Source organism: Armigeres subalbatus, chromosome 2 (genome assembly GCF_024139115.2).
Source record: "Armigeres subalbatus isolate Guangzhou_Male chromosome 2, GZ_Asu_2, whole genome shotgun sequence".
In the NCBI taxonomy this organism is placed as follows: domain Eukaryota; kingdom Metazoa; phylum Arthropoda; class Insecta; order Diptera; family Culicidae; genus Armigeres; species Armigeres subalbatus.
The window spans coordinates 298,082,342-298,110,063 of NC_085140.1; the positions used below are offsets into that span (position 1 = coordinate 298,082,342).

Consider the following 27,722-nt stretch of genomic DNA (forward strand, 5'->3'; position numbering starts at 1 on the left):
CGTAGTGCTTAATCTCATTTTTGCACTAGCTTTCACCATGAAATCGAGCGCGCACCTCATTTCCATGAAAGTACATTGGAGAAAAAACTTAAAAAAGTATTATTTTGTAGTCATCCTCATCATGATTTTCATCAACACTTTAGTTTGTTATTATTTGTTTGCAAGATTTTGTTTCTCTTTTTTCAAAGCAAATTTTTGACAGCTGCCGCAGCCAAATTCCCTTTTTTGCGGGCGGCTTGAAACCAGGGGACTGAAGAGAAGGCTAATACGCCTACCCACCATTCATTCAATATGGCGTACAATGTTTTTGTTTTAATTTCGTTTAATTCATGATAACAAAACTTTGGAAGTATCGACGAGCTATTTGTCGACATGAGGAAGCCATACAAACACAAAAGGCTCGATGTACCTCAACTAATTGCAAGTTTTCGCCAGGAAAGTTAATTGCCGATAATTAGCACTAACTGCGTATGAACCAATCACCCATAATGAGCGCTGAATTCGGGTATACTACCCAGAAACTGGGTACCAAAAACAGAAGTACCAAAAACGATGTTGGGTAGGGTGCCATTGTACCGCGGATGACAAGCGTTTCACCCTCTTGCTTGAAACGGATTTTTATATACTCTTATAAGACGATCCCCACCGATGTGTATCCAAATGAGTGTCTAGTATAGGAACGAAATGCGTTCATACACAGAAAGAAAAATCATTAATCAAATTAAAAAAATCGTTGGTTAAAATAAAAAGTTTCGTTGGTTCTTTTTGGTAGAGAGTTGCTTGTGTTCAAAGCAAAAGTACGCAAACTTTTAATTTGTCTATCGTTTGAAAGGGACATGCTGCTCTGAAAATAAAAGTTTGATACATTCAAAAAAAAAATGTGGAACTGTCAAATGAAAATGGTCACATTATGGAAAGTATAGTAGAATATTTTCATTCTAAAATCAGTTTCCCAAAAAAGATTTCTTCTCTTTACCCTCCTTTCTTGTTTTTCTTTTGAATAAATTGTTTTTGCTTGTTATTACATTATTTTATTAGGTAAATAATTAAAGCGAATTAAAGCAATCACAGTTTGGTCTCAAAACAGTGTCCTCTTATTTTGAACAGCAGGGACACTCGTCGGGGTGTCCATCGTGTAGGAATCTGGCCATTGCGCCATGGTTTTCTTGGTGCCGGAACACCTGTAAAAAATGCATTTGAGGTCTCGCATAAGTACGGTTATCTTAACCATGATATGCTCTAATTTCAACCAAAAGCATCGCCCAATTTCATTTATTCTACGCAATTTATGCACCGGGAATGGAAATTTGTTTATATTGAAAAGAGAAATTAGAGCATATACTGATACGTTTTCGAATGAAAGAATATAAAATGACTTACCTTCAGTTTTGCAAAATTGCCAGTAGTTCGACCTTTTTTATCTGCCTTCAGAGCACCAGCGAGCAAAAGTAAAAAAAATAACATGCAAACTTTAGTTACCTTTCGATGTCGTGACCTGGACGTAAGTAAGTTTCCTATACCGCAGCTGTTTTCATTACTGCCTCGGTAAACAATGAGAGAAAAAGAGAGCAGAGGTATTATTTGTTTCTTTTTGTCTATGATTTATCGCGGGTATATTTTAAAAGTTTAACAACTTTTAGGTCGATAGAAAGAACTTTTAATATTTTATTGGGAATAGGAGAAACACAACTTTTAAATTAAAAAGTAATTTTGAATGAAAATATTTTTACTTTTAATTTAAGGAAAATAAAGCACTTTTCAACAGGAAAGTACATCACATTCTATTAAACCATGTTTGTTCTTTGTGTGTATTTTATTTATGCACTTGTTCTCGCACCGGTTGTTTCTATCAAGGTTGTTGAAGTGCAATCATGCTGCGCACCGGTGGTGAATATCCGGTTGCTATTGAGGCAAACACGGAAATAAATAAAATCAGGAAAAAATTATTATTTATTTTCAAATCTTTCAGAACGCGCTCCAACTTTTGTAATATAAGTATGTGCGTAATGCATTTTGTGATTATCAGATTAGCTAGACACACATCTGCTAGGTGGCGCTAGCTTATATGCAATAATTTAGTGAGGTGGATATCTCGAGATCTCTAAGACTTAAAAAGGTTTTGTCTTCTACAAAGTTGTTCGGGTTGCCATAACATTTATGATGGAGACTAGTTTAGTTTGAATTCATACGCACAGTGGCGCTAGTGTATGAGAAATAACCTGTTAGGTTAAATATTTCTAAATCCGTTAGAGTTAGAAAGTGGCCATCTTCTACAAAGTTATCCGAATTATCGTTTAGGTTGGTTATTATGTAAGATTTAAAAGGGTAGTCAAAACAGAAGTTTAATTTGAAACCGCAATACTCGTTGGCGCTCGAATTGAGTCCAATCGAGTCAAGTACGAGGCACTGAAGATGGTCTTACTGTAGAAGTCGAAATAAGTATCTGTCAAAGGTACAACCAAGTGGTGGCATTAAATGGAATTGTACGAACTCGTCTTATGGCAAGTAACTTTGTAGAATACGGCAATATTCTGAAAATTTCAGATTTTGAGATATTTAACCTATAAGTTTATTTCTTATACACTAGCGCCGCTAAGCGATTGTGTTTAAAACTAAACTTGCTTGCATCATGACGGTTTTCACCACCCGAACAACTTTGTGGAATACGGCAATATTCTAAAAGTTTTCGAAATATCTAACCTAGCAGGTTATTTCTTATACACTAGCACCACCAAGCGGTTATATCTTAATCTAAACCTGCGTTGGTCATAATGGTTTTGACCACCCGAACAACTTTGTAGAAGGCGGCAATATTCTAAAAATTACATATTTTGAGATACCTAACCTATCAGGTTATTTCCAATACACTAGCGCCGCCAAGCGGTTGTATTATTAACTAAACTTGCTTTCGTCATGATGGTTTTGACCACCCGAACAACTTTGTAGAAGACGCCAATATTCTAAAAATTCCAGATTTCGAGATATCTAACCTATCAGGTTATTTCATATGCACTAGCGCCGCCAATCAGTTGAAATCCAAACTAAACTGACCTCCATCACAATGGTTTTGATGATGAATAACCGAACAATTTTTCAGAATGCGGCACATTTTTTATTTATGCATTACTCTATATTTCCGTGTGATGGTTTGGCAACGGTTGGAACGGGTCGCCAAATTTGCCAACTCGCTATTCACCGAAGGTTGCGTTTACATTTCCCAAACCCGTTTACCAACGACCGGTGCGAGTTCGCGTCATGATGGAGGTTGCTATTTTGGCTTTATTTACGCACTGGTGGGGATCGTCTAAGAGGTTTATAGTGGTAATCTAGAGAGGGCCACTTGGACATATCTTACTCTTATAGTGGTCATCAGAAGGTAATCCTGTAGTAATGGGTTTTATTGTCAGTTCTTGTAATTCGATCTTGAAAACCATTTCTAGAGCGGAATAAAACTTGAAATGTTACTTGGGATGTGCAGTTGGACGGCACAATTTACGATCAAGAACCATGATACTTATTCAGTTCTCGTAAAATAAAATACAGAATATTATGCTAAAAACCGCGAGAAGATTAGACTTTATTACGCAAAGATATTAGCATTTTACTGGAGTGTTGTAGGGGTGAATTTATTTCTTTTCAAAGGTAAAAGAAACGAAATTTGCTCAAACCCCACTGCAGAGAAATGCTAATAACTTTGCCGGGCAAACTCGAATCTTCTCGCGGTTTTCTGCATAACATTCTGTATTAAATTCTCCAAGATCTGAATGAGTATCATAGTTCTTCATCGTAAGTTGTGTAGTCCCGCTGCAATTTACTGTTTTTGGATGTTTCTGCATACATTTTTCCATATAAACTTCCAACGAGTTTAGCACCGCCCAAACGTTGACCGATTTGGCTGAAATTTTGTCCAGAGCATCAAGGCATCAAACAGAACCGAATAAGAGGGCGGCCCATCAAAAAACTTGAACAAAGTTTTTCCCATACTAATTTGAGCCACCCTACCCCTCATGTTTACATATTTTTTTCATTGTTCTCAGCTCTCCAGCTGATCATGTTTACACAACAAAACCAGCTGGTGCCTCGATGTTTACATTCAGTCCCATTGTTCTCAACCGACCACGTGCTTGACAATCAAGGTAATCTATGAAAAGGTTGTCGAAAATGCCTTGAAATACAAAATTGACAACTCTTGAATTTCGTCGAGCGAATCTAATCATTCGTGAAAAATACAATATATCAGTTAGCAACTACATATCAAACCAAACAGACGTGTTATAATTGAATTGTCCTTTAGGTTAGGGGCTCCAGGCAGTTGCTAAGGAAACAGTTCTGTTCTGTTCTGTTTGGCGAGGTGAAAATTTTTTTTAACCCGAAGAAAAGTTTAAAGAAAATGGCCGGAGAGGGAGGAAACGGATCTCAAGATGGTTCCGGGGATCAAAAAAAAAAACAAGTTCAAAATGGTACCAGGAATCAAGCCGCCATCGGAGGTCGTTTGCCGAGCAGCTCGGTATCGTTGCCGGCGCGGCTACACGTAAAAAAATAACCTTATATGTTATGGCAAAAAACCATTCGAAAATACTATTCATTATGCCACCTAATGAATGATCGCATATCAAAAAGCTAATAACATTCATAAGTTAATGAAAAGTATAAGTTTCGGAATGTATGTGACTATAATGCGATGTATAAGTTTTTTCGTATACATATCATTAAGCGCCTGCTTTGGCAAAAAAGTATTAGAAATCTTAATAATAAATAACATTAATTTTTTTTACGTGTAGTGTTAATCGGTTCGGAGAATTACAGCTCGTGGTCTTTCGCGACCAAAATGATCCTGATCAAGGAACGGACGTGGTGCGCAGTGAAGGACCGGCAGAATGGTGAACCGGCGGTGAGCGATGAGATTTCCGAGCAAGCTTTGGCCACGATATGTCTAAACGTCGATCCCAAGATCTACGGACTAGTGCGGACTGCCAAAACCGCAAAAGAAGCGTGGGACAATTTGCGGGATTCCTACGAGCATAGCGGCTCGACACGGAAGATTGGCCTGACTGACGGGAATCCGACTGGTTGGCGCTGAACGGGATGCAGAAATCATTTGCCAGACGACGACACAGCGAGCTTGCTGACGAAAGGCCTGCCGAAGCAGTACGAACCGATGATTCTGGGATTGGAGTCGTCGGCCTTGGCCTTGAATCTCCTGTCCGTAGCCAAGATGTGCCAGAGCGGATACCAGGTGACGTTCGACAAGAGCTCGTGTAAGGTCGTTAGCCCCAAGAAAGAAATCGTAGCAGTTGGACAGTATGCGGATGGTCTGTACTATAGATAGTAGAATCTATAGATGAGCGAAAGCATGGCTGAGTCGATTTTTTTGCCCGTGCACACGCGCATATGAAGTCACAGCCCTTAACGTTTTTATTGAAATCGTGACGTCATGCTCGTTTGGAGACACATAGGATTTATCTTCGCTCATCTATATATTCCACTATCTATAGTCTGTACTAGCTGAAGCTGGCCAAGAATCCGAAAGTTCACGTGACACGGGAGCAGAATAGTTTACAACTATGGGATCGTCGATTGGGACTCTGTGGGCCAATGGAGACGGTATCGTTGGGAGGATGCAGGTACTTCCTGACATTCATCGATGATGCGAGCTGGAAGGCGTTTGTATATTTTTCGAAATCGAAGGCAGACGTTTTGGAAGCATTTGAAGATTTCATGTCATTTGTCGAGAACCAAACGGGAGAGCAAATAAAGCGGATCAGAACGGACAACGGCTAGAAGTACGTTAATTGTGTGATGCGGCGGTGCTTGCGTCGAGCTGGGATCCACCACGAGACAGCGGTTCCATACAATCCGGAGCAGAATGAGCTTGCAGAACGGATGAACCGAACGTTGGTGGAGAGTGCCAAGAGTATGCTGTTTGATGCTGGGCTTGGAAAACGATTCTGGGCGGAAGCGGTAGCCACTGCTTCATACGTCGTGAACCGTTCACCGACAAAAGGTCTTCAATTCACTCCTGAAGAGAAATTTGCGGGAAAGCGTCCCGATTTGTCGCACCTGCGTGTGTTTGGAAGCGAAGTCATGGTGCACATTCCGAAGGAGAAGAGACGCAAATGGGATGAGAAATCAAAACGTTGCAGCTTAATGGGCTACAGCAAGAGCTCAAAAGCGTACAGAGTGTACAACTTATTTCTAATAGAATTTATTTCTAAAGGAAGGTCAAGTTACTCCGAGAGAAGAAGATTCCACCCAAGAAGCACCTTTCGAAATGGTTGAAGAAAACGATCTGGAGGCGCAAGATTACGAGCTCAGCGAAACCGAGTCCGAGGAATCAGAAGACGCCGACAAGACGCTGATCGACCCTGACCTACAACCTGCTGCGCTCCCTCCACAACCAGAGGACCCACAATAGTTGGTAAGGCGCAGTGCGACGTAAGCGCGTAACCCCAGGCAAGTATCGGGATTTTCATTTGGGACTCAGTATTCTTCCTGACGAAAGTTCCCAAATTCCACAGCTTCGCGTAACCCCAGGTGATGCGAGCGTCGAGCCACAGACGTTCCAGGAAGCGATTTCGTGCGAGGACAGCGACCGTTGGAAGGACGCGATGGTCGAGGAGTACCGAGCGCAGATGAAGAATCAGACCTGGGAGCTCGCCGATTTGCCTGCTGGAAGGAAAGCACTCCGTTGCAAGTGGGTGTACACGGTCAAGACCAATCCAGATGGATCCACCGAGTGGTACAAAGCCCGTTTAGTGACCAAGGGCTACTCTCAAGTCAGTGGTGTCGACTACGAAGAGACCTACTCGCCCGTGGTCCGGTATGCCACCATCCGCTATTTGATGTCGTTGGCTGCCAGGTTGGACCTGAAGGTTCACCAGATGGATGCAGTAACAGCGTTTCTGCAAGGTGAGTTGGAAGAGGAGGAAATTTATATGGAGCAGCCAGAAGGATTCATCAACCCTGATGATCCGAGCAGTGTATGCAACCTGAAGAAAACGCTATACGGACTGAAACAATCCAGCAGGATCTTTTCCAACAACCAGCGTTGGGTGAAGTCGAAGTTCGTCATGAAGGATCTTGGATTTGCCAAGAAAGTCCTTGGCATCCGAGCGACGCGACAGAAGGATACTGTGTGTTTGGACCAGGAGCAGTCTATTCAGCAGCTACTCGAACGGTTCGGCATAGGGGACTGTGATCCAGTTTTGACCCCGGCGGACCACAATCAAAAACTGACGAAGCAGATCCCAAGTAACCAAAAGTTCCTTTAAGAGGAAGTTTTTCGCTTAAGCAGCTCGGTGAAGCTGACTCTTAGGGCCGATGTCCACGTAGCGTTATTTTATGCTGCGTGCACGCCGCGTTCACGCAAGGTACCCAGCATCAAATGGAGTAATGCACACGTGAACGTGGGCAGCAGGGACAGCATGGATCATGTCCAAGGGCTTGACGACCCCTCCCCAGCTGTCTGTGAGTCAGGGAGAACTGCCTAGGGCGTGGTGGGATTTAGCAGTGGGCTCTGCTAAAATCCCTCCCAAAAAACCACAAGTGCCCGTAAGCAGACTCTATCAAAGCGACCGCGTGCCGCTTCAAAAGCACAAGCCCAGGGAGTGCCAATTGGCATGGGGAGTGTCCCTACTTCGGTAGGGTAGCGCGTGAGCTGCTTCGGCAGGGAGTGAGTGATCTGTTTGTGCTGAGGCAGGAGTGTCATAGCGCGTCACCGCTATTGTCACCTCGAAGCGCAGCAGAAGTCTGAGTATGGACTGCACATGCTAAGGTAGGAGTGTCGTAGCGTAGTATCGTTGATTTGTCCCTACATACCGCTATCGACACCTCGAGGCATGGCAGTGGAGTGTTAGAGTGAGTTGGGGAGTGTCCCTACTTCGGTAGGGTAGCGCGTGAGCTGCTTCGGCAGGGAGTGAGTGATCTGGTTGTGCTGAGGCAGGAGTGTCATAGCGTGTCGCCGCTATTGTCACCTCGAAGCGCAGCAGAAGTCTGAGTATGGACTGCACATGCTGAGGTAGGAGTCGAGGTACCTATCGACACCTCGAGGCATGGCAGTGGAGTGTTAGAGTGAGCACCCGAAAAAGGGTCACATGGAGCGAATGATCCTTGGAGAAGCTGCTTCGGCGGCAGGGTAGCAGTGGGTTGTACCCACACACCTACAGTTGTGCACATGTGGTGCATGGGGAGTGTCCCTGCTTCGGCAGGGTAGCGTGTGGTCGGCTTCGGCAGTGGTGTGATTGATCTGCTCGTGCTGAGGCAGGAGTGTCGTAGCGTAATATCTGTAGGCCCAGGCAGTTACCGCTATTGACACCTCGAGGCAGGCATGGCAGCGGAGCGCCCGGGAGAGCATCCAAGTAAGACTCAAATGGAGTGAATGGTGTGCGAGCACCCAAGTCAGTCTCGCATGGGACGAGTGCCTGTGTGAGCGATAATGAGCGAGTACGCTTAGTACTGCCATCCCCCCAGAAGTAGTACTGCGAGGTAGTTCCTGGGGGAAACGATGGTGGAGCCCAAGGGAGTTTAGTCGGTATTACCGGTTTGGTCGAGTCCGACACTCCAGTACACTTCCGTGTGGTAGTTTGGCAACTACAATGCACGTGTACTGGGTTAGTGTGTAAATGCATTCTCCCTTGTAAAAAAAAAAAAAAACACGTGAACGTGTGCACGACTACATTTGATGCCGGGTACCTTGCGTGGACGCGGCGTCAACGCAGCTTGAAAAAACGCTACGTGGGCATCGGTCCTTAAAGGAACCTTTGGTTACTTGGGATGAGTCCTAGCAGTGAGGAAGAACGAAAGCAGATGAAGAAAGTTCCGTTCCGTGAGCTGGTAGATCTCCAGTTCCTGAGTGCCGTGAATGCAGTCAGCCAGTTTAGCAGCGATCCAGGCAAACCGCACTGGACAGCAGCGAAGCGCATTTTGCGGTAAGGGACGAAGGAGAAAATTATTTATAAGAAACAAGAAGACAAAAGTTTGACTGGCTTCAGTGATGCGGACTGCAGTATACTATGTTACTCCTTCTCTTTCTTTCGTCGCATCCCACATCGTCCGCACCGTGCTCCTTTTTGCAATTGACACATTTCTTGTTGCCTGAACATTCACCTTGCTTGTGTTTTCCAGCACAGGTTTTGCATCTGGAAGCAAAACCGCACGTGGAGGCTTTGTGGCCGAACCTCTAACAATTTTGACATTGTCTGATAGGAAAGACATATAGCTTGCATTTTTTCGAGCTAGCAACGGTGATTTTCAGGTTCTCTGTGTCCTCCAGCGTGTCAGTTTCGTCTACGCTTCGACGTTTCAATCGTTCGATTTGAAGTCGAGGGGAAGATTTCCGTGTGCTTTGAAGCCGGCGTGTTGAAGATTTTGATGTTGTGCTGCTGCAAGTCTATTTTTGACAGCATCTCAGGTACTCTTTGAGACTTGGACTCCAATCTGAATCGGAATTAACAATTTTTTTGCACTTCCTGGAAGTCTTCGAAACCGTTCTGCTTTAGAATTTGCCCAACTGATATTGGCTGTGTTGGGAAGTGTTTCTTACGGCTAATTGGTTCCAAAAAAATTGGTGCTGCTTCAGCTGATCCCGTTACAAGTGCGACGTTTCCTGCTGCTGTTCTCCCTGGTCTGCTTCTTTTCTGGTTGGTACTTCCATCCTTGATTTGTTCCTGCGGGTTAGCGTTTATTTTCGAACGGGTTGTTACTCGGCCTTTCATAGGCAACTGCTTTTTTCCATTTTTATCCATTTTCTTTTTTCTTCTGGTTCGGCTTTTATAGGTTATGTGGTTGTCTTAATTTTTCCATTTGTCACTTCACTTTCCACTTCGATTTTAATTTAGTTTGATTTGTACAACATTATAGTTTTAGCAATCATCTTCTTCTTCTTCAATGGCTCTACATTCCAACTGGAACTTGGCCGGCTTTTCAACTTAGTATTCTATTAGCATTTCCTCAGTTACTAATTGAAAGCTTTTCTATGCCCGTCATTGCATAAGTATGTATCTTGTGTGGCGGCAAGTACATTGGATACACTATGCCCAGGGTGTCGAGAAAAGTTTCCAACCCGAAAACATCCTAGACCGAACCGAGAATCGAACTCGTTATCTCCGGATTTGCAATCCTACGCCTTTGGCGTCTGTTGTTTTCACTAAGTTGAGCAAACCGCGAATCATATGGCGGTAGTGAGCAAACGTCAAACTCGAGCAAATCCGATGCGCGCGCCACGAGTGATTGATTGGCCAACTAATGATTATTTAAATCGGCCAATAAATCAGTGAACGATGAAAATTTCACAAGTGTTACGTCTGTTTGTCTATGATTGTCAGGGCTGGTAGCGATAAGTGCCGTTCAAAATAGTGACTTAGTGACTAACGATGACGAAAAAAGTGACCGAATAGTGACCTTCGGTGAGTGATCAAATAATGATTTTTGTAAGAGGTAGTGGGCAACAATTTGCATTAGCATTGTTGCGGGGTAATTCGTAGTACATGTATTGGTAACTAGTGATACTTATGTTTTTCTTTTGAAATTAGCATCTACAATGCTATATGAAATCAAGAAAAGATAAAAATAATGAAAGCATGATGATTACTACTACTGGCCACGCCCATCTTCGTAACTAAGGAGAGGTTGGAGCCACCGACTTATCGACACTGTTATAAGTACTACGGATTTGGATAATGAGAAAAGTCAGCCAGAGATAAGCAAATTATGCCCGTTCAAATATCCCACCGATCTATGTTCCCACCTGTTTTACCATATAGAAATGAGCTGTGAGAAAAAGTGCTAGAACGATGTTTTGGATTATGTTTTTGATAATTTCTATTAAGTTGAAACAATAGCATAGTGGTAGTAGGATCCTTTGATTAAAAAACTTAAAGAAATCCAAATTAAGAAGAAATTTTAAAATAAGATTTTTCCAGAACCTCAGCGGTTCAATAAAAAATTCAAATACAGTTTTGAGATGTTGAACCAGTGTTGATAGAATTGTACTCAAAACTCAATCATCTTGATTTCATGCCCAAGCTAACTCGGTTGCAGTTCTGCAGGAAGAGCATCTCGCTTGAGTTTTTCGGGTAGAATCGCATTGCTTCGCTCGCTCGCCTAAACATGATTTCTCTTCGAAAGGCGTTAAGACCTATATCGAAGCGTATGTTATGTTTTAAAACGGATTTTACATTCATTACTTTAAGCAAAAAAGTTAATAGAATGCATTTAACAAAGAATAAAACGTAAAAATCATGCAAATCGCGAGTCAAAACATTAGCGATTTACTGGGCCATGATTCTGATCATTGTTTTGAACTCGACATGCAGTGCCGCGGAAAATTTATTAGTAGCCAGGAATTTTTGTAATCTATAATTTATAAATGGGAGATTTTAATAATAAAGTTAATAAAAAAATAGAAGACCTAAATATCAGATAACCTCGATAACCTCGGTAGCAATCTTCCAAATCTGTTTTTATTTTTTAATAAACATAATCTTCTTATTAGATTCTAGAATGTGATATTTCTGAATTATATTTGAATCAGAAAAAAAAACTTCAAAACGATTTTATTCGCGAGCTTTTTGTACACTCACATGTTTTCTACAAATTCCACCAGAATCGTTTTTTTTTATTCACGCGAGCTAGTTCATAAAGTCGTTAAGTATTTTTTTGTCGAAACCAACTTTAATTTTCGGAAGACACTGAGAACATGATACTGTATCGAATGAACGTGGTTAAGCGTATATGCGAGACGGATTTACCAATCATAAACGATTTTCACGTACTTTCCGTCATCGACGCCTATTATAGCTCATTATTCTCATGAAGAAGAGAACCTCACACGACATCGGCCTTGTCGGTGTTGCTGAACCTATTTGTACTATCTTAGTAATCTTATGATATTTACGCTCACATACAGCCGTTTTTCAAATAAGAAAACTAGACTAGTTTCAGTACCAGTACTCCTCAATTCTGCACTCTGTTCTTAAGGTCAGCACTTCGCATTTTAGGTTCCATTCGCGAAGAAGAAGATCATAGTTGACATGAATCGTAAGTAACATGGCGATTTCTACTTTCCCATTTTCAAATTTTATTAATTGCTACCAGATTTACATTTGATTTGTTTGATAACAATAGCAGGCACAAATAATTTTCATTTTGAGCTTTTTTTTTTAATTTGCGATGCGAAAATAGTGATTTTATTGACCATTTTCCGAAAAATAGTGACTTTAGTGACTTTTGTATGCAAATAGTGACTTTTTAGTGACTAGACTCAAAATAGTGACCAAGTCACTAAAAAGTGACTCGCTACCAGCCCTGAGATTGTAGGTAAATTTAATATTGCAGCAATTGATTACTGGTATAAAAGAATTTGTAACTAATATTTGCATTGAAACATCGTTGTCTACATTCACCGCCATCTTAAACACTAAGTGTTCTATAATATGGTTATTTTCCATCGATTGGAAGTTTAAAAGTTTTCTTATAATCAAACCTATTCAAGCTTGGATAGGTAAATATTAATATCTACATGTTGAGAAAGTCGTTATACGTTTCATAACGGTAGGGAAAGTAAAATGTCGTTTTACGCATACCTAGTTGTCCCATTTAGATACCGGGATGAAAAAATCCAAACTCGAGGCAGTTTGTCTCACTGAGAAAAAAATGCAGTTGTCGTTGATAATGAATATTGAAAAACGCTTACATTATGTTGGTAAAACGCTTACAAATGTTGGTAAAATTTTCAGATCTAACCGATTCTGAAATTAGTGCGAGTTTGGGTTTTATCATCAAAGGCAACATGGGACAATTATGTGTATAACGGCAGTATAAATATTTACGAGGACTTTCGGATTCTTATGCAATATTTCAATTGAATATGTTCCATATGCATTTATTATTCTCAAATAACTGTCTTTAACAGGTAAAATCTGCATTACTTGTAATTACTTGCCATATAGTTATGGTTCTCAAATTTTACCAAAGGAAAGTAAACAATGCGAATAGCTCATGAGACATACACAAATATAATAATAGTCATCCAATTGTTTAATCCTAAATGCATTGCTAAATTATGTTCCGTGTTATAAATATTGATTTGAGTTCGTTCAAAACTTACTTCCAAAACTGTTTTTTAAATTGTTGGACGTTAATCCCAAATAAATTACAAAAATTGAATCTTATCCGTCCCATTTGTGATTGACAAACCAGAACAACCTGGATTGAAAGCAAAACTAAACGGATTTAGTATTCTTTTTTTGTTTCTTATTTTATAGTAGTAAAGATAAAAAAAACTATTTTTTAGGAGTAGATAGCTCCATCATTTAAACGAATCAAAACATCAGCCTTACCGCAACGCTCATATACATGATCAATAACCCTGGCCAGTCATCTAACATCTTCGGTTTAACGTTTCCTATAACAAGACAAGATTTGGATTAGATATTAACGCATTTTTGTGAGTTTATTTTCAAATGCAATTACCTCTAATCATCTGGACTATCCTCGTAGGATGGGCTGGTCGGCGAATAGGTCGGACTGGCCGGACTCGACGGGCTATAGCCTTGTCCGGTTGGGGAATATGCCGGACTGGATGGCGAATAATGCGGCGATGTAGGCGTGTACACCGGACTTGTGGGCGAGTATTTCTGGCTGCCCGGGGAGTACGAGGACATGTTCGGCGAGTAGATTGCCGACGGTGAATAGGTGGGGGAGCTGCTCAAGAAGTTGTTGCTACCGCCCGGCGAATGCTGTGGCGAACTTGGTGAGTAGCTGGGCGACGTCGGAGAGTATTTCGGGCTGGTTGGAGAATACTGCGGACTAGCTGGAGTGTACTGTGGGCTTCCACCGTAGGATGGGGAGGTGGGTGAGTAGCTTGGGGATGTTGGAGAGTACTTCGGAGACGATGGGGAATAGGATGGAGAGGTTGGGGAATAGTGCGGAGAGCTGGGTGAATAGTTGGGGCTTGTTGGCGAGTAAGAAGGGGTCGCCGGGGTGTAGTTGGGGGATGTTGGCGAATAGCTCGGGGATGTCGGAGAATAGGACGGTGACGTTGGAGAATAGGAAGTACTGGATGGTGAATAGGAAGGGCTGGTTGGGGAATACGCCGGCGAAGTCGGTGAATAACTGGGAGACGTGGGTGAGTACGGGCTGGTTGGGGAATATGAGGGAGAGGTTGGAGAGTATGCTGGACTGGAAGCACCATACGTTTGCGACGGAGAGTAGTGTGGCGACGTTGGTGAATAGCTTGGAGATGTAGGCGAATACTGCGGCGACGTCGGACTGTAATTTGGGCTTGTTGGCGAATATCGTGGACTTGTGGGAGAATAAGTCGGACTGGTTGGTGAATAGCTGGGGCTAGTTGGTGAATACGCCGGAGAGGCTCCTCCGGGAGATGCAGCAGCATAATTAGGGCTGCTTGGTGAATACGATGGCGACGCACTTGGAGATGATGGGAAGTAAGGAGACATCGATGGACCGGGAGAACTTGGCGATCCAGGCATTGGAGACCACAATGGTGACAGTCCTGCTGCGTCGGATTGCGCTGATGGTGAGAAGCTTGGTCCGCCAGGTGTCATTCCACTGGGGGGTCCAGATGGAGACCAATCGCAATAGCCAGGGGTTTGAGATTGCTGCCAAGGAGTCATAGCAGGACTCATACTTGGAGTTGCTCCCGAGCCGAAGAACATTCCGGATCCGCCCATGATTGAGGTGTGCGGAATTTCCATACCAAGTTTACACTTTTCGGCATCCAGCAGCAAATCGAAACAACCGGTTCCCATTCTTGGAAGCTGTCCCATGATAATATTTTCCGACACACCTCTCATAGGGTCTACTTCTGCGTGAGCAGCAGCATCGTTCAGCACGTCCACCGTTTCTTCGAAGGAACATCTCATCAGAGCGCCAGTGTCCTGTCTGTTGATACCGTGACGTGTGATGGCCATCAAGTGACCCTTTGCTGTCATGACGTCACAAAGCAAGGCAAGATGACGATAGTTTACATAAAGACCGTAGAACTGCAGGACGTTGTTCATTTCCTTTTCGACCGACTTTCGCACAGCTTCGATTCCAAGTACTTGGAAGATCTCGCAAATGTCGTTACTGGCCGTACGTACCGGGTCCACATCTCGTTCGCTCAATACTTTCATCATTGCAGTACCGTCAGTTTCCAGCAGCCACTCTCCGATAGCTTTGAATTCTCCCTCCGGGGTGATGACAATCCTTCGCTTGGCATCTGTCTGTGGCAAATGCATGTACACTTTTCCGATGGCTTCAATTCCCTGCAGCGTCATGTCAGACAACATGTTCGCCTCGATGCACCTCAGGAACATATCATCTTCCATCTTGTCCATGTTTTCTTCCTCGTTCTCCTGGAACTTGCTGTCGTCTCCGTTCATGATACGAATTCGAAGAACCAACTTATCGGCGTTATCGTCGTTGAAGATGCAGTTCAAGTCGTCACCGAATCCTGCATTTATTTTTTCGGCAATCTGCTCCATAGTCAACTTCTTATCTGTCATACGCTTACGATCCAGTTCGATACGCAGCAGCCAAGGTGAAATACGAGTTGGGTCAAAATCAGGCATTTCGTAGTAGACATTGACGAATTCCTGATCTTCTGCGATGACGGTTCGCTGCGGATCGGGATCATAGTAGATAGCCGTATTGGCCGTGACCTTCCTCAGTGTGGTGTGTTCCAGCCGACAGAGCACGTTCTTTGCCTTTTCGGCATCACGAGCGGCACCACCAGTAAGGAACACCGTTAGAGAAGGAGCTTTTGGTCGTTTGGAAATATTGATGATTTCCTTCAGCCTGGGTACACCCAGTGTTACGTTCTTCGAGGACACACCAGCAAAATGGAAAGTATTCAGTGTCATCTGAGTAGCGGGTTCGCCAAGTGACTGGGCGGCCAAGGCACCCACCATCTCACCGGGGTTACACTGCGCCTGTTGGAATCTGGTTTCGATTTCTCCAATCAACCACTCGAATGCTTCGTTGTTCAAACGGAACTCCTCGGCGACGTATTTTGTGCAGAGCGTTGATCTAACCAGACACTGGAATAGCAGTGTGGCGTTTTCGTTGGCCTGTTTTGACAAACGATCGGTTCCGGCCACGATGACACACTTGGTCAAAAGTTCTCTAACTCCATGAATGACCTTGAGCGGTGATAGATCGGTTGTGCCTCGTTTATTGATGTGGAAAATCTTCTGCACGTTCCAAATCATGCGTTGCAAATTACATGGCAATACGACCTTTGAATCTCCATTCGGAAAGATCTGTCTCAGCGCCTCCCGATCCCGCAGCAACTGTTCGTACTCGGCTTCAATTTCCTGGATAACATCCGGCGATTCCGTTAGCTCCTTGATAACATCTTCGTTGAAAACCCTTCGCAAATTCCTCTCGTTAGTAGGATCGAATCGATAGCGCTTCTCGAACACCTTATTCGACAGCTTAATCGTGGGCAGATTCTGGAACTCCACAGTTTCTCCGCACAGTCCGTCTTCACCGTAACGCAACTGAATCAGCTGGCCGACCGAGTTTCGCACGGTTCCGTCGTAGTTCACCATTACCGACTCCATAGCTTTGATCAGACGACGCTGGATATAACCGGTTTCAGCAGTCTTTACAGCAGTATCAATCAAACCTTCGCGACCTCCCATAGCGTGGAAGTAGAACTCGGTCGGTGTCAGTCCGGCAAGGTAGGAATTTTCCACGAAGCCTCTGGATTCGGGACCGTAATCGTCCTTGATGAAGTGCGGCAGGGTGCGTTTACGGAAACCGAACGGAATTCGCTTACCTTCGACGTTTTGTTGACCCACGCAAGCAATAACCTAAGGGTAATGGATAAGTAAGATTAGATGCCTCAAATATTACGACGTTGTCCAATCGTCTTACCTGAGAGATATTAATGTTGGAACCCTTAGAACCGGAAACCACCATAGCCTTTAGATTGTTGTATTCAGTCAAAGATTTCTTAGCAGAGCCACCAGTTTTGTCACGAGCATCGTTCAGAATACGATTCACCTGATTCTCGAAAGTCTGCCTAAGCGTGTTACCCGGGGTCGGTTCCAGTTCCATGTTGTGTGCCTTCTGGATCACGCCAATGACATCCTCTTTGGCTTTGCGAATTGCCCTCTGAATTTCTGCGTACGTCTGAGGATCGGCAATGGTGTCACCGATACCGATGCTGTGGCCCTCCAGCAGCAGCCAGTTGTTGACCACAGTCTGAATGTTACCGTAGAATCGTCCGGCGATTTCGTGTCCCAGTTCGAGGAAAACGATGTGAAGCAGTGAACCGGCCGAAGTACCGAGTGTCTTTTTGCAAAGAATGCCCATGATCAGTTCGCCGTGTTCTACCATGACCTTGGTGTCTCCGGGGGAAATCCACTTGTACGGGCCGTCATCTTCTTCATCCGGATGGGTCGAATGTGTACGGATCATGTTTACGTTTCCGGGGATGATGAGGGTAAAAATTTGCTTGCCCGTCCAGAGAGGTTTGGGTTTCAGGATGCAAGGTTGCGGCATTTTGCCATCCCAAGTGGGCAAGAACATAAGCAGATTCATCATCTGTTCCTTCTCCAGGAAGACGTCGCGTTTGGTCATTTTTCGAACGGCCGTTAGCGTGTCCTGCACAATACCCATGACGGGTTTGTTTGCCTGTGGAGTAATAATTTGTCGAGGGGTGATGTGAATGTTCTCGATTTCAGCACGCGTTTCCATAGACTGCGGCACGTGAAGATTCATTTCATCTCCGTCAAAATCTGCGTTATAAGGAGAGGTACAACTGAGGTTCATCCGGAATGTTGACCAGGGTAGTACTTTGACTCGATGACCCATCATACTCATTTTGTGTAGTGTGGGCTGACGGTTGAAAATGACCAGATCGTCGTCACGCAAATGCCGCTCCACTTTGTAACCGCACTGGAGATGGAGGTCACTGGATTTGGGATGGAACCGAAGGTCGATTCTTTCGCCGTTGTCACGAACGATGTATTTCGCTCCGGGGTATTGGGAATTGCCTCTACGGACCAATTCTTGCATTCTATCGATGTTAAAGGGAGTGACCAACTCTGGGAAGGTCATGTTTTGTGCGACTGATCGTGGCACACCGACCTGGTCAATACGCAGATTAGGATCCGGAGTAATGACAGTACGAGCCGAAAAATCCACACGTTTTCCCATCAGATTACCACGGATACGACCTTCCTTACCCTTCAATCTAGATTTGACACTCTTCAGAGGCTTTCCGCTTTTTTGCATAGCTTTCGGCATACCGGGCATATCATTGTCAACCAGCGTGGCGACATGAAACTGCAACATTTTGATATTCTCAGCAATCACATGAGCGGCCGCACCGGTGGCTTCATTCTTTTTCAATTCGTTGTTAGCTTTAATGATATCCGAGAGCTTGTGCGTTAAATCGTCCTGATTCTTTGTAGCTCCAAACATGACGACAGCCGGTCTAACTGCCAACGGAGGAACTGGTAGCACTGTTATGATCATCCAATCCGGACGTGCAAACTTTGGATCCATTCCCAGAACGTAGCATTCCTCGTCGGTAATGTGTTTAAGAATTTCCCAAACTCGTTCTGCCGTTACAGCGATCTTCTTTTCCTGCGAGTCTTCGTTAACATGCTTCCATTCGGCAATCACATCCAATCCGGTTCTTCTGAGCGAAGGCTGATAGTGACCGCAACCACCGTGACCTTGCTTCTTGTTTGGATCCGGTTGCGCTCCGTCCTTGGTAATGTCCATGTCTTCACCGCCCTCGCAAATCTTCTTACCCTTGCACAGATCGTACACGTAGGCTAAACGCTTGCGGGGCTGTCCCTTAGATTTCATCACAATTTCCTTTATCTTTGGGTTACTGGGAGCGACCAACATCTTTGAGCAATAGAAACAAACGCAGCGTAAAATCTTGATGGTTTTCGTTACGAAACCGATGTGAAATACCGGTTTGGCCAAATCGATGTGACCGAAATGTCCTGGACATTCGGTCATATTGCCAGCGCATGTCTGACAACGAGAAGTACGTTCGATGACACCTGAAATGCAAAAGTAAAATACACTAGTAATTAATCCGTAACATCAATGCATCACGCATATCAACATTTCTTCAGTTATAATTAACATGTTATTTTGCCTCGTAAATTGTAATTGTAGTTTTGATTGGAAACGATAATAGATGTATTATCTATTATCTGGAAGGAACACAATTATTTTAATATTGAATCACACTGTGAATAACTGCGCATTACAAAAAAAAAATCCCCCTGTACAAAACTCACCCTGCCGAGGATCCATCAAACCGCACAACTTCGGACGGCCTCCTTCCATCGTTTCGGCATACTGAATTCCTCCCTCCGTTACCGACATACGACGGATTTCATCCGGCGAAAGGATCCCGAACTGGACCTTCTTCACCGTCCGAAGCGGTGCTTTCGAATCGCCGTTCATTTTTGCAGCGGATGCCGCTTCTTTTGCCTATTATTGTTTTTCCTGTTTGTCTTCTTCTTATTGCTTCCGTTCAGACAAATTTTTCCACCCCTCTCGACTCGACACGGAGAAGTGGTTAGTCAGCTGCGAACACAAAAAAAAATCACAATTTTCAATTCCACTTTTCTTGCCCTTAAAATACTGTAATCCAACCAAAAACACTTACGATCTGTTCTCTAACGACTTGGGAACAAATTTTTCGCTATTTTAGCTCAAATTACGCGCACTGTAATCACTTTTGATGCGATAGAAAATCAACCCAAAATTTTCCGTGGCGAAGCACACGCGTCCATTTGCTAAAAGTAGAGGCAGGCTTCGGTTGATGGCCGCCAATGAACGAACAACGATGGTGAAATCTGGCGAGCCGCGAGCGAACTGCCGACGGACAGACTTGAAAGGAAAGAAAACCGCGACAGAAGACGATAATGCAGTGTTGCCATTCCAAAAAGGCAAACGCTAATTTCTGATACCGCAATCTTTCAAACAACAAAACAATTTTGAATACATTAGTGTTGACCATTTCAACTAAATCTGTTCAATTAAATAAACAAATAATTTCCATTCACATTTAAATGCGATAGCTTTTTGCTCAATATAGGAAAATCGTTGTTTTAAATTTTGGATTTTTTTAAATTATTTTCATCATTTCTAGAACAACTTTTATGGCCTCACTGCCGATCATCGTGCGCGGTGAGCACTGAAACGCGAGAAAAGCGATCGCGTCCGAAGTTTGACAGCTGGACTGAGCTACTTTTTGACGTTGCGATTGCTCATTTTCTACACGCTTAGACTGGATAATCTAAAAGTCGGTAAAAAATACTGATAATCGAACTAAAGTGCACATACCTAAAATGTAGGTAATCATCGATTACCTAAATGTAGGTAATGGTGGTGAACAAGAATGATCGTTATAAATTACCGATTAAGATCGTTATTTTTCACCGAAAAAAAAGTTTTTATTTCTTATTTTGGTCCTGCGAAAACGATAAAATTACCTCTTGTGATCGGTCAATTTTACCGAAAATTAGGTTTTATTCATTATTTTGATTTTGAAAAAAAAAAATGGAAATAGAATTCATTTCCCGGATTTAAATGTATTCAGAAGGAAAGGAAAAACATTCTGCTATCTCTCACGTTCCCAGTTTCATCCTGTTCAGGCGAATTTGAATTAATACGTCAAATGTATTTTGGTAGGATGAAATTGGAAATGTGGGATGTCAAATGGAAGCCCAACCATACATTTTATTATTAATATTTATCCCTTGTAAAAAGTGCGGTATATTCCTGGCTAAAGCCTTATTCTGAAAAGGCTGCACAAAACAAATCTACGCTGTAATCTTTCATAAGTTTCGATGCATTTAAAGGGAAATAATGACGCTTCGAACAGGCCTGCCTTTGAGCCGAAAAATTCGGTGACTCCGTGTGCGAATTTCAATGGTTTTCCGGTTTCCTGCAATGGAAAATGCTCCTGAATATTGGGTTCCAGAACCGACTTCCGAAAATCAGCTACTCACCCTCATTTTTTATACAAATTTGGTCAGTCAGATTGGATGGATGCTCGGCAGTCGGAAGTGATAGACTTCAGGATCAAGAAGAGACGGAGCAAGAAGTTCAGATGCCCACCGTAGGAAAATCCTGCAGGATAAAGGCGGTTCCCTATGCGGCAATCATTCAGCAGTTATCAAAATTTCTGGAAATGAAAACGGTGCGGTCAAAAATCGTCTCTTTATAGTATCGTCCACTTACCTTTACTTTTGATTTAACAAAAATCTGGAAGCTCGGGAACTGGGAGAAGCCGCCAAAATATATCAGTAGTTGTAATCTGCACACTTAGATAGATATGTTCTGAGTTCGGTGATTTTTTTCACCGATTCAGACGGTAATTTAGAAATTTACATTTTTTCCGGTAATTTGGACTTTAGTTATTTATATCTGTAATCAAAACTACCGAATAACTGCCCGCATAATTTAAAACCATCTGCAGTATTATTATTACTATTCATTTGAATTAAAGAATACTGTTACTATTCGTATAATCACCTCTTAACAATGTAACCATATGTTGAGCTGAAACCAATATTATACAGCATGTTATATCTACCATAACGTATGCTATTATGTCATGGTACATTGTATCTTCATAATTTCTTATTTTACATTATTTAGGAAGCAAACTATAAAACACCATATACGACTTGTAATTAATATAGCTATAATATACGGATTGCGGTTTTGGAATAATTTCGTATCATCTTTAGCTGGTTTCGTCATGATGAATTATATCATCTAATGGTAAAAACACAATAAATGTATAAGTTCTGCAGCAAGTGTATGTTCAACTTCAAATATAGAGCAAAATTTATTTATCGTGCAGTTGTTGTGGAATTTGTTGAACCAGACTGATTTTTTTCTTCGGTTTTCCCGGTTTTCCGAGTTTTTTTCTTCGTTTTTTGGGCTAGGTAAGCAATAAAATTATGCGTTATTCATTCAAACACGCGTTAATTATTAACATTGTTTACAGTTCCCAACAGCTCCTGTGTAAAAATGGAGAAGATTGACAAGGCCTTCTGGATTTAAGCCAATTTTATTATTCTAGTACATAAACATTGGTAAGCAGTTTTAAATGACTTTAACATTCGCAAAATATGACTAATTTATCATTTTGCTTGTTTCTTACAGGGCAATAAAGGAGTTTCTCGGATCCCCATACGACCAAGACAGACGAAACTGTTTCATGAAACTAAAACCTTAAAACTAAGTGCTGTTAAAATATCATAAATGTAACTACGTTTGTGATAAAAATATGCATTCTTCTATTTTCTGTACAATAAATATATTGTCACAATCTAAGTGTAACATACTAACAATTATTGTGTTTTTATTTGCTAGGTGGAAAATGACCAATTTATCTTTTGCTAGTGGAAGATAAAGGATACGGTGTGTCGATTGGTTTGTCTTTTATCATTCTACAGTTCATATATTGTATTCCATATTGTTTTAGACTAGAAAAAGGATTATAAATGAACCATATCACATACTGTATAGTGAATAAAATGTACTGGAAAATGGCCTTTTTTATATTGTAATTATACTTAACCGCCTATTACCCATATAATCATTTTGCCAATTACAGCATACCATATTGTGGAGATCATTTATGTTGAGGTCAGTGTATCTTAAGTATGAACAACAATCGGAATGGTATTATTAATGTTATTTATTGTCATAGACGCTCTGGGGAATGGTACGATTATGGTCCATGATTATGCGGGTGTGAATTCGTTCAGATTTAACGAGTTCGGTAAATATTTTCACCGATAATTCTGTGAATTACTGTGAGCACCGAAGTCGGTAAGATATTTAACTGAAGTTTCGGTGATTGGTGCTGTTGAACATCGCATCAAAGCATGAACTGTCAGAATCACCATGTGCAATTATCTCGGCAGTGGTCATGGTCGATCGTGCGGGAAACCATCTAGAAGAAATTAGGAGCAGCTAGGAGCAGGAGTTAAACAAAAATACGAGAAAGGAAAAAAATCAAGCTTGGTGAATCTTCTACAGGTAAAGTATATACATTTCGTTGTATTTGATGTTGCTATTCTGAAGGCATGATTTTGCACTCTACAGCATGGAAAAAAACGACAAGCGATTGGAAGTGCCGTCTGGAAGCGTGCGTCTGCAATAATGCTGCAACAACGATGTTGTGTCAATGTTTCCAAGTTCTGAAGTCTACGTGGATGGAACGAAATCTTCCTTAGAACATCAACTTGCTACCACAAATTGGAACCAATTTTATCCATGTAATACAATAATTAAATTGGATTAAATTTACATCCGTATTTATAAAAAAACACGATCAATAAAATGATTCCTTTTGTTTCAAAAAAATGCTTTTTACAAACCCAATATTTCGTTCGGTAAAATTTGCCGATCTTTCAGTAAATTTGAAAAATTATCACTTTTTGCCATTTACAGATCTGCGTCAGTTTTTCGGTAAACGTTACCGAATCGTCAGTAAATTTGACAGCCTCTATCTCCATCACAGTTTACAAATCGTTCGGTAATTTTTATTTTCACCGAAGTCATTACCGACCGTTCAGCTGTTGAGAATTCGGTAATCGAATTACCGAAGTCGGTAACTTTTTCTAACTGTGTGGAGCAGCAACATAAGAATAACAGCAGCAATAGATTCGTTTTTAACAAAGTCCATAAAGAACTATTTTTAGGTAAAAAGTAACGTCATTACTTGATAAGGCACAATACTCTAAATTTGGTAAAAAATAACGGAAATTGTCGTTAATTTTTACCGATTATTCAAGTAAACATCCATTACCTATTAGTTAAAAAAAAAACCTAATTTTAGGTAATCATATCTAAGCGTGTAGGGCTGCAGTGTCCATCCCAGGTAACCGTTAAGCACTGTAATAAGCCGCATTTGTACCATATAACAGCTTTTCAGTGCTTATAAGTTCTAGATAGGTTTTTCTAGTGCTTATTGGCAGTATGGACCACAAGCAGCAAAAGAAACCGTATATCGGTATATAACGCTTGGATATAAAGCTAATCAGCTCTGTGGATACAAGCCGAATAAGAAAACCTTAAATTCCAATTTAGAGCTATCATGTATGACGTTTGAAAGAAATCATAAACAATAACGCCCATAATTTTAAAAGCTATCTCTTTCACTCGCATTAGGGCAGATATATTTTAGAAAACCTGCAGGAATAATATTATTGATGACATTCGTATAGAGAATGTATGATCCATATGTTCCGCGAAGTGTGAATTTCTTCTATTTATATTAATTATTATTAATATTGATATTAATTCCCACCTGAAAGGCTCGCTGAAAGGCACCTTTTAAATAAACTTAATTTGAAAAGTTCCGTTTGGCTTACAATGATAAGTAATAAATAATTTGTTTACGGAATATATTTGAGCACTTTCCTCGCCATTGACATGAAAGCAGATAGAAATCTTCCGTTTATTAACCCCTCCCAGCAATGTATCCACTCAGTATACGGAGATGGATCAGATGGCAAACTCAGCCATCAGCTAAATCCAGATCCATCGTACTAAACACAGTTCAAGACCGGAGTTTAATACAATTAACAAAAAAATAATCGAGTCCCAACGTGAAGAAAAAAGATAGAACGCTTCAGATTGTAAATAAATATTTTTCCTTTCATTTTTTTTTCGTTTTCCAACTCGTCTAAATAGTTTGACATTTACGCATAGACATGGAAAACAGTAGGGGCATGCACTATATCAGCCGAATATTTCGCCAAAAGCGGCTTTAGAGCAGCACTCAAGTTCAATATAGATCTTATCAGCACTGTTGACCATGTCTTTAATTCGACTATAGAACCGAATTAATGTCATTTTTAACGGCTTAGAGTAAAATCAGCAGTGATTCAAATCGTTCGGGGCTGTCAGTTTGAATATGAATCTGAAGCATTGAATTTTCCAGCAGCTGTTCTAGATTCAGTTTTTATACCAGTCAACTGTCAAAAAAATAAAACTGGTATAACGCTCCGTTCTATTTTCTGCAGATTTGAACCACGATTGAATCACGAGATTCAAATATTTTTCAATTGTTTTGGTGTATGGATGCGTCATTTTATCTACGGATCAATCCACTTTGCAATTCCGGCGCCTTTCTATGCAGTAACTTAATGATTTCAAATAATTGAAAATTTGAAAAACACTAATAGAACACTGCTGGGGAAACCAGCGAGTTTGTTCTATTTTGCTCCAGATGCAAACTAGAATAGTGGTCGAAAATTTAGAATGAAACTGAATCACTACTGATTTCACCCTTAGTGGTTACTTGGGATGGACACTCTATATACACTGTTCCACCAAAGTACTCTTTAATGGGTAAAAAAGTACCCATTATGAAGTAAAATAGTTCAACTCATTAAAAGAGTAAACAGCGTTTACTCATTAATGAGTAAACCGCATAAACGTCAAACCCAGGAGTATTTTTTACCCATTATGCGATTTCCAAAAATTGCGGAATGGGTAAAAAATATGCATTTTAAATTTAATTTTCATGCTTAGTAATTGGAAGAGGAAGTTTGATATAAATGATATTTAGTAGTAAGCTAAAACTATCGAAATCAATGAAGAAAATTTAATTTATTATAATGTTTACTATTTGACACTTTTTTTTCTATAAAGCACTACAGCGGGTGACCGATACACAAACATTATATTCAATAGTATACATATGCGTATTACTGCAAATCCTGCGAACGCCTTCCATGTTCCTTGTCTTCCTCTGAGGTGCCTCGCCCTTGTGAGAAAGTAACATATCGAATCGGGCGAGTCCAGTAAGCAGGATCTAATCGCAGCTGAAATTGAATCCGAAATCAAAACAGAACATATTGCCGATTTCACCAATTTGAAGAGTTATGTGTAGATTGTGATTTGCCCGCTTCATTTTCTCACACCCACTCTCATTTCGGGTTGATCGATTTTTGTTACTGAAATTTACCCAATTATAACCCATTACTCGTTAGTCATATTGTAACTACCAATGACGCCCATGCGTCTGTGGCATGGACGTCCTTACGTCCCGAGCCAGCTCACCTCTTCAGTTTCTCAGGGTCGGCACAACGTGCTGGGGAAAACTCACCTGTTCACTTAAAATGTCTCAACCTGTAACTGTTTCTTTCAGTGGATGCAAGAAATCAATAGGAAAAGCTAATTATAATCGCCACATCAATTAGATCTATATTCATTTTCCTTTCACTTATAATTTGGAAAGCCTAATTGGGTCTCTGCTCGAGTTACCTTCAATAATCTGCCTGTGCTGCTGATGCCACGTGGTTCCCTCGCTACTAGATGATGCTGGAGCTTTCTTGGCTGGAGCGCTTCACCCGTATCCGGGCTCGAATTCCGTTTGGTGCAGGCCGTATATAACGTTTGGCCGCGGTCGTATGTTGACGGACGACCTGTTCAGCGCATCTGGGAGCGGAATCACATCACTGCACTGATCACTGCAGTTTTTAATTTAGAGGGATTATCTAGCTCACAATCGCGACACCTTGTCTTCCCGGTGGCTTAACTACACGGACAGTTCTTCGTATCGTCTTAACTTTTGCAACACCGGAGGACGACCTCTAAACACTAACTGGCCTCAACGTTGGCAGTAAGGAGGTCCAGTTCGCCACCCAGTGGCCACTAAAAGTTTTCACTTTCAACGCGAGCTAGATTTAAGCAAAGACTATGCTTCAAATTGTCTATTTGAGGATCTATTGGAAGGGTGATAAAATCACTTAGGATAAACTCACTGTCCGTTACGAATCACTACTTCCAGATTTATTAGCGTTCGATCCTCAACTTGCTGAACTACACTTCTGACTATCGCACCGTTTTCTCGCTTCCCAGGAATTTTCTAAAAAAAAAGAGACCGACAAGTTGGAAGCCGGTCCTTATATAGCTGTTGGGTAGAATATCGCGTGATCGTCATTTGATACTCAGATGATCATTTCACCCATATCATTCTACACATGATGGTGTGGAGATTTTGATTTCAACAAACACTCACAGGCTTCAGTTGGTGTGTTTCGTCGGCATGAGAATTCTCGAGCAGGGCCAGTAGTCGCTTATCGACGTATAGGTTTCGATGTGCCCTATCAGTACCTGATCTTTCTATCTATTAACTTGAAATATTTCAATGGGCGGTTTAAGGCGATACGGTACAATTTAAATTTATATAATTCAAATAGAGTTCTTGCAAAATAGATATATTTTAAGTACAGTATTTTTGCTCTTGATTTTCGAGGGAAACTATCACCAAAAGGGAAATGTTTTGGGTTGAAACATAGGATATGTTACAATTACAGTGACTATAATAACAGTGTCGTCAAGTGTCAGAATTGGAACAGAATCGGCTGTCAGTTCCATACAAATGCGCGTTCCAAATGAGCAGGAGACCTGTCAAACGTGGCACATGACGATACTCTTCTTATAGGACTCTAGTTACAATGTTCCCCTCTCCAAGAAAAATACACATATTAAAATATGGGTATTTTGTCTCTTATGAGAATTGATTGTTAATCTCAGCAAAACGATATTCCGTTTGGGCAGTAGGTTCGGATCATATATTTACGGAACTATTGTTAACGAGCGTTTAGGAAACTCTTTCCTTTTTTTAAACCATCGTAGTTAACGATTCAATTACTCATTTCTATCGTTTTTAATTTGGAGAAAACATCTTTCTCCTAATGAAA

The 27,722-nt window shown here is 41.5% G+C and overlaps 1 protein-coding gene across 1 annotated transcript; it reads right to left on the reverse strand.

Moving 5' to 3' along the window:
- Positions 1-12,864: 12,864 nt before the first annotated feature.
- Positions 12,865-19,867, reverse strand: LOC134212462 (DNA-directed RNA polymerase II subunit RPB1). Its single transcript, XM_062690356.1, has 5 exons — positions 19,649-19,867; positions 19,275-19,566; positions 16,882-19,031; positions 13,471-16,817; positions 12,865-13,402 (listed from the first exon to the last, which is right to left on the reverse strand). Exons 2-4 carry the CDS (start codon positions 19,441-19,443, stop codon positions 13,473-13,475), a joined length of 5,664 nt encoding a protein of 1,887 aa, XP_062546340.1. The 5' UTR covers positions 19,444-19,566; positions 19,649-19,867; the 3' UTR covers positions 12,865-13,402; positions 13,471-13,472.
- Positions 19,868-27,722: the final 7,855 nt, after the last annotated feature.

What these genes read in the sequence shown, in the direction of transcription:
- LOC134212462 (XM_062690356.1), bottom strand. Translation starts at nt 19,443, where the DNA reads ATGAACGGCGATTCGAAAGCACCGCTTCGGACGGTGAAGAAGGTCCAG. An exon ending in TTTGATGGATCCTCGGCAGG is followed by an intron (nt 19,032 to 19,274) that starts GTGAGTTTTGTA and finishes TTTGCATTTCAG; the next exon opens with GTGTCATCGAACGTACTTCT. An exon ending in CCAACATTAATATCTCTCAG is followed by an intron (nt 16,818 to 16,881) that starts GTAAGACGATTG and finishes CATTACCCTTAG; the next exon opens with GTTATTGCTTGCGTGGGTCA.